Genomic DNA, 7207 nt, shown 5'->3' on the forward strand with positions numbered 1-7207 from the left:
TAAGTTGTGACCTCCTGAGAGCAAACAGGGAGAGCGCGGACAGTGATGTTGCATTTGTGTTTGCATTAAGTTGTGACCTCCTGAGAGTGAATGGGTGAAAGTTATTTATCAAGTTGTGGCCCTCTCAGGACGAAAACCCTTTGCATTGCTTTTGTGTGAGATTCATATTTGGTCTCCTGAGAGAGAATAGGGGAAATTTGACATTAAGGTTTGACCCTCTCAGGACGATGTCCCCTTTGTATCAGAAAAAGGGAAAAGGAATGGTCTGTGATGATGCGCCCTCAGAGGCTGAAGAAATATATATATTATATGATCTTTTGGAGGCACACAGATCCCGTCCCTCAATTCAGGGGCGAGACTGGGTGAAAAACCACTGGTTCCAACCACAGAGTGTGGTGGATCGGATAAGGGTATTGCAGAAGGAAGCTAAGGTTAGAAAGAGGAAAGGAAAAGCTATAATTTGTGCAGTGTTAGGCGCAAGTCTGGCAGCTGTGGTGGAAGAGAAAAAGGAGAAGTATAGCCAAACTGACACTTTGATAGACTCGCTGCAGACGGTCATACAAACCCTGCAGAACCAATTGAGAGATACTAAAGGGTTGTTAGAGGAGGAAAAGGATCAAAATAGAATATTGAAAGATGAATTGAGAGAATACATTTTGGCAGAGACAGATACCCATGCGAGGCAGAAGTGAAACTTCTGGAGAAAGGGATACGTCAAATCTATCCCCAAGGAGATTTGCAGAAGGCAAAAGAAACTTTAGGAAGTCACCCACACATGTATCCACTGGTTAAAACAGAGTATCTATATGAGGATGATAGTGATAACCGTCCTCAGGTTATCACCAGAGAAGTCCCATTTACCTCAACTGAATTGGCAAAACTGAAAAAAGATTTTTCAAGGACTGCAAAAGAATCAGAGACAGAGTACGTGTGGAGAGTGTCTCTGTCAGGAGGGGATGGAATTCTACTGTCTAAGAAAGAAGCAGAAGGATATTGGGGTCCGGGTGTGTTTCTAACCACTGGCGACTGCCGAGCCCTATGGTCTCTGACTCAGAGAGTTGCATATTGGGCCGGAGGGCTGAACCCCTTGGAGAGGGGAGATCCCCTTGCCATAACAGGTATGGTGGATCAACTAGTGGAAAGTGTACAGAAGGCAGCCTGTCTGCAGATGATGTATGATCGGGAGCTCAAGCCCAACCAAGGCTCTCCGATGATGATGCCTGTGGACCCAGAGAGGATGACTCCTCTGATACGAGGACTCCCTGACTCCCTGAAACCCATTGGCATTCAATTGCAAGGGAAGATTCAAAACACTCTTAATGGAGAAAGAATAACGGCCGCTCTGGAGGGGATAGTGACCCCTGACCATCAACGGCCAGGGAAGAAAATATGGACATGGGGAGATGTAGCCCAAGAATTAATTAATTTTGGGAGAAAATATGGTCCTGTTGGTGGACCGTCTCAAAGAACTGAAACCAGGGTTGTGCGGGCTGCAGAGCAAATTAGTGGGCGACAATCATCAATGAGGAAGGGACAAGGCTTTGGATCACCCCGATTTCAGAATCCTGGGAAAGATAGGTCCCTAACTCAGTTGGGATTGTGGCAATTAGGGCTTCAGAAAGGCATTCCTCGGAAATTGATGGATGGACTCACGACTCAAAAATTAGAGCAACTTGTGGAGGAATGGCCCGAGCAAAAGGTCACTTCCAAACCAACCCCTAGTGCTCCACCCTTAACAGACCTTGGGGAGGAGCCGACTGGAGAAAAGAAGGTGATGGGAAACTAGACCCTCCGCTCCCCAAAGGTGAGGGGGGATGCGGAGGATGGATGTTTGTAAGACAACTCACCTGCAACACAAAAGGTCTATTTGTAGTCAGTCTAGCTTTAAGAGAAGCCGAACGCACCATTCGGCAACAATCTATAATTCTCAGAGGCCCGTTTAAAGTGATCAGAGCAGCTTTGTCAGGAACTCCACCCCCTGATGGAGTAGCCCAGAGAGCCTCCGTGCGAAAGTGGTATGCACAAATAGAACATTATTGTGAAATCTTTTCTGTAACTGAAGGAACCACAAAAGTGTTAAATATACAGGATGAGGTAGACCCGAGTAGGGAAACACCCGAGCTTTCGCCTGTAATACAAGTAGCTCCTCTGTTTTCTGAACAATTGCGAAATGTCTGGTTTACTGATGCCTCATCAAAGCGAGAGGGAAAAATTTGGAAGTACCGAGCTGTGGCACTTCGGATAGACACCAATGAACAGATCATTACTGAAGGAGAAGGTAGTGCACAAGTAGGAGAATTAGTTGCTGTGTGGAGTGTTTTCCAACACGAGGCTCAGTCTGCTTCTTCTGTCTATATCTATACTGGCTCTTATGCTGTGTTTAAAGGTTGCACTGAATGGCTTCCGTTCTGGGAACAAAATGGATGGGAGGTCAACAGAATACCCGTATGGCAAAAGGAAAAATGGCAGGAAATCCTTACCATTGCCAGACAAGGGAAATTTGCAGTAGCTTGGGTAGCATCTCATCAGCAAGACAATACCCCTGTGAGCCGATGGAATGCCGAGGTGGATGAACTAGCTCGGCTGGCTCCCCTACAAAGCACCCAGATAGCAGAAAATTGGGAACGCCTGTTAGAATGGCTACATGTAAAAAGAAAACATTCAGGAATTAAAGACCTGTATTGTGAGGCACAAGCCCGAGGGTGGCCAGTTACCAGGGAAGAGTGTAAAACTTGTGTATCTTCTTGTGAACAATGCTGTGTCCGTCTGGACAGACATCCACTGGGAAGTGACCCCCTGCACTTAAGAGAGGGAAAAGGCCTATGGGAGGCCTGGCAGATCGATTACATCGGTCCTTTTCGAAAGTCAGAAGGCAAATACTATATACTGGTAGGTGTAGAGATAGTGTCTGGGCTAGTGCAAGCTAAATCATGTTCTAAAGCAACAGGAGAAAACACAGTAAAAGCTCTGAAAGAATGGTTTGGAATTTTCCCCAAACCTCAGTTGATCCACTCAGATAATGGCTCACATTTCACAGCCAAAGTGGTCCAAGAGTGGGCAGCTCAGAAAGATTTTCGTGGGCGTTTCATACTCCGTATTACCCACAAGCGAATGGAATTGTAGAAAGAACGAATGGTCTACTAAAACGCTTCCTCAAACCACGTAAGCCAGGATGGGCTGAGAGGGTGTGAGATGCAGTGACCAGCGTCAACAGTCGCTGGGGAGTAAATGGATGCCCAAAGATCACAGCATTCTGTCCTAAACCTCCAGCAATCATGCCAACCCCACACTGTCCCGACCATGCCATCAATCCATCTCATTTCCCAGGACAACCTGTCCTGGTTGAACTCCCCACAGTGGGCAAAGTGCCACTGGTGTTGGACACACCTCTTAATAAATACACCTGGAAAGCAAAAGATGCCTGTGGGAAAACTCACAAGATTCACACTAGATGCATTGTTCCCTCTTTCTAACCCGAGAAGCCAATTTGTTCTTTTCACTTTCAGGAGGAAGCAAGCAACACAGACGCACCCACAGAAGAGGTGAAGCAGATGCAGATTTTAGTGTAATTTGGTTAGGATGTATATGCTGTTTTTTATTATAGTATTCTGTGCATTTACCTATGGGAGTGAAGGGAAACCAATTCCCCCATTTCCCCTCAACCCATATGACCCCTTTGAGGACAATGAGTTTGTTTTGTTAGCAAAAACTGTAAGCCAAACCTTTAATCTAAGTCACTGTTGGGTTTGTGGAGGACCTCTAGGATTGTCAAGCTGGCCGTGGGTCTCTACACCCCTTACCCCAGCACAAATTGTAACTAACTATAGTGAAACTGGCCCATGTCCCTGTTCAAACATGGAATGGCTGGAATGGTGATTTATGGTCTTGGTTACCCGGAGCACCATGGGTAAAACAGCTTTTATTTTATCTGTTATGTGCATTTGCTGCCTTGATGTTTTTGCCCTGTATCATTCCTTGCTTTGTTCAGTTAATCCAACATGTTGTATCCAACATGCAATTTACATCTACTGCCTCACCTGATGGTGTAAAACAGATTCGTGCTGTTTGCCAATCAAAGTCTACCACTGTATCAATCATTTAAACCTTATATATATATCTCTACACGTGTATCCTTGTTCATATTTAGGATAGGCGCTTTGAGGCCTAAACAACACATGCGCTTTGGGCTGGGGGCGTGGAGATCCATTTTCTTGCTGCGTAGACAGACCCCCAACTCAGGCGAACTAGACCACCATTTTGCAGCTCTGTAATTTTTGCAATCTATAGCAATCATGGATATGGATTGCATTTCTGCATTAGCTTTAATTCTTGTTTTGTCGGCTATTGCCTTGTTTGTTATTGTAATGTTTCTTTTTTGCCGTTGCAAATGTGATCTTTGTAAATTATCTTCGTCTTCCTCTACCACTTCACCCGAACAACAACCGCTGCATTCCTCTGCTGATTCCCCTGCATCTCCTCTTCAATCGTCTTCTCCTGCCGCTGTTCCTGAGCCTCAACCATCCTGTTCTTTTGCCGTTGTTCCCGAACCCCAGCCATCATGTTCTTCTGCTGCTTCACCCGAACCTCAACTGCCCTCGTGTTCCTTTGATGATTTTCTTGAAACTCGTGTCTAATTTGTAAGATGTCTTTGTTTTATAAAGTTAATTAGTTTTAATATTGTTAGAGATAATAGTATTGTTTATTTGTTTTGGTTTAAATTTAAATAGAATTTTCCAGGCTCGGATGACGCATGCGCTTTGGGATAAGGGAAGCCCTTTTTCGCATACTGATCCTGATACTAGCAGACCGGAGCAGCAGACCACGTGCACTTGCAGGGCCCTGAACATTTTTTGGTATCTTTTGTTTACAACGGATTGCTTTTTAGCATTACTTTTAATTCATTTACCCTTTCTGTTCTGATGGCTATTATTTTGCTTATTATTGTCATACTCCTGTTTTGTCCCTGTAAGTGCTTTCCATGGAGACTGTCACTGCATCCCTCTGCGGATTCAGAGCCTTAAGATTAAGTTTATAAGATGTTTTAGTTTTATAATGTTAATTAGTTTAAGTATATAGGTTAAAATTGTTAGATAAAAATGTTTAAATATTGTTAAGAATATATGTTTTTTAGATAAAAATGTTCACTGTTAGACTAAAAATGTTTATTGTTGTTAAAAATAGTGTTAAAAGATGTTTGTCTATTGTTGTTAAGAATAGTGTTTAAAAAATGTTTACCAAAAAGAAAAAAAATTCATTTATTGTTGTATTGCGCACTTTTCTAGCCTTTTCTTTCTCCTCTTTCTGTACTGTTATCTTTCACACCACCACGAAGACAGCGATGTTGAGCCACGGGGTGGTGTAAGGAACTTTTTGGACTTTTACTATGTCTCAACATCGCTGTCTCCACGACGACCACCTCCTGACTCAACGTAAAGGAGCAAACACACAGTCCCCAACGAAAACCACATCCGCCCTAGACGAGAACATCAGCAGTCATCTATCGAGCTGCGCCTACACGCACGAGCGCGTGAGCAGGGTGGAGGGGAAACCGCGGCGAGACAGATTGGCCCCTCGCCAGCACGACCACCATGGACACCCAGGCATGCGCGCACGGAGGGCCACGGGGTGGCACCTACAACAACGAGCCCCGTGGAAATGGGCGGACAAACTGTGGGGACGGGGACTATAAAAAAGACAGACTGAGTACTCCTTTGTAAGAGGGAAACCATCTAGAAGATGGGAACCAACAAGAAGAGGGGAACCAACTCGGAGCCAGGAACGTGGAGCATCATTGGACCGACAGAACATCGCCGGATCCCCAGTCGTGGTGGTGGTAATTAGTTGCGCCTCTACCGTGTTCTTGCTTAGGGATTCCGACCTTTTCCTTTCTTTTCCTCTCTGTCCTATCGCTCTTATTAGTTGTTATAGAAAATAAAATTCATAAGGTTATTCAGCATCTGACCTCGTTTGTGTCTTAATCTTGCTCTCGGGATTTTTTAAGAACCCTCCCCCAATATCGGATCGGGACAACAATATAGCCACTTTATTTCCATTTCTGGGGGACGTTAAGACACCAAAGCATTTGTTATGGTGGATATTTTTTTTATTTCCATTTCTTATTTGCTGGATATTTTCCACCGATTGATCCTATGGTCTTTGCAATTTGAGTATAGAAAAGAGGAAGTTCATCAGTTTTCATGACTGCATTGTTTACAGAAATATTCAGAGTAGTACTCACAAGTAAAATTAGCACAACTGAAATATTTTACTTCATATCCAGATAATGCATGGTGTAGGCTATATTAGATTTTGATACAGTGTCACTAAAATTTTTAAAAAAATATGTGGGTTGGTGTTTTTTTTGTTGTTTTTTTTTTTCCAGTCAGTGTGAGCAGCAAACCCCATGAACAATTCAAGGACATTCCAATAATTTAGAATATCTGTGTTATAATTATTTAGATAGAATGTAGATATGACTGACTAATAGTCTCTGCACCAAGACATGATTTTGATTGAATGGGCTACTCTTGGCATTGTTCCAGCATAAATTTCCCCCTTTTTATTTCTTTTACCAAAGTGTAGAAGCAAAACAAAGATCTGGAAAAGTTCCAAGTCCTTTGGGACACTCTAATGAGTTATAAAAAAAAGAAAGAATTACCTAGTTTTATGTAGGAAAAAATTAAGATGCTTCATAATAGGTAAGAGCAGCAAGGGGAAGAAGCTCAAATAACATCTGTACCACACTGATTGAGAAAACTGCATTAATGAACATGTAACATATTGCTTGATGTTTTTCAGGAACTTCTAATACTGCCTTGGAAAGTAAAAGACAGTAATATCTGCTTACCAGGGAGCTTTGTATTAAACTGTGCTTTGAAGATCAATGGTACTGGTAGACTTTAGCTCATAAACATATTTAGGTCACATTTACAATGGGAAAAAAAAATAAAAATCTGCTGGAACTGAAAAAAACAACAGCCCTTATTTTTTGCAATGGTACTTCTTCAACACAGATAGATACTTGGTACTTGGTATCAGATGGATACTTGGTAATAAAGAGCTATACAGCAATTATCTGATCTAAAACCTCAGAAGTTTATTAAGGTTTTTTCCATCTTCGGTCAATAGAGCTCTTTTGCATGTGTGTTATAGCACCAGACATTTATTCTTAGGTATTTCAGTCCTCCCCCAAACATCTGTTTTAGTT

General features: G+C 42.8%; 1 protein-coding gene across 1 annotated transcript; it reads left to right on the forward strand.

Annotated features, from left to right (window-relative positions):
- Nucleotides 1-227: 227 nt before the first annotated feature.
- Nucleotides 228-6903, forward strand: LOC141961128 (uncharacterized). The gene is given in 3 exon segments (XM_074907724.1): nucleotides 228-674; nucleotides 677-1771; nucleotides 6799-6903. Coding segments are annotated over 3 exon segments (1647 nt in total).
- Nucleotides 6904-7207: the final 304 nt, after the last annotated feature.

This window comes from Athene noctua, chromosome 5 (genome assembly GCF_965140245.1).
Source record: "Athene noctua chromosome 5, bAthNoc1.hap1.1, whole genome shotgun sequence".
Taxonomy (NCBI): domain Eukaryota; kingdom Metazoa; phylum Chordata; class Aves; order Strigiformes; family Strigidae; genus Athene; species Athene noctua.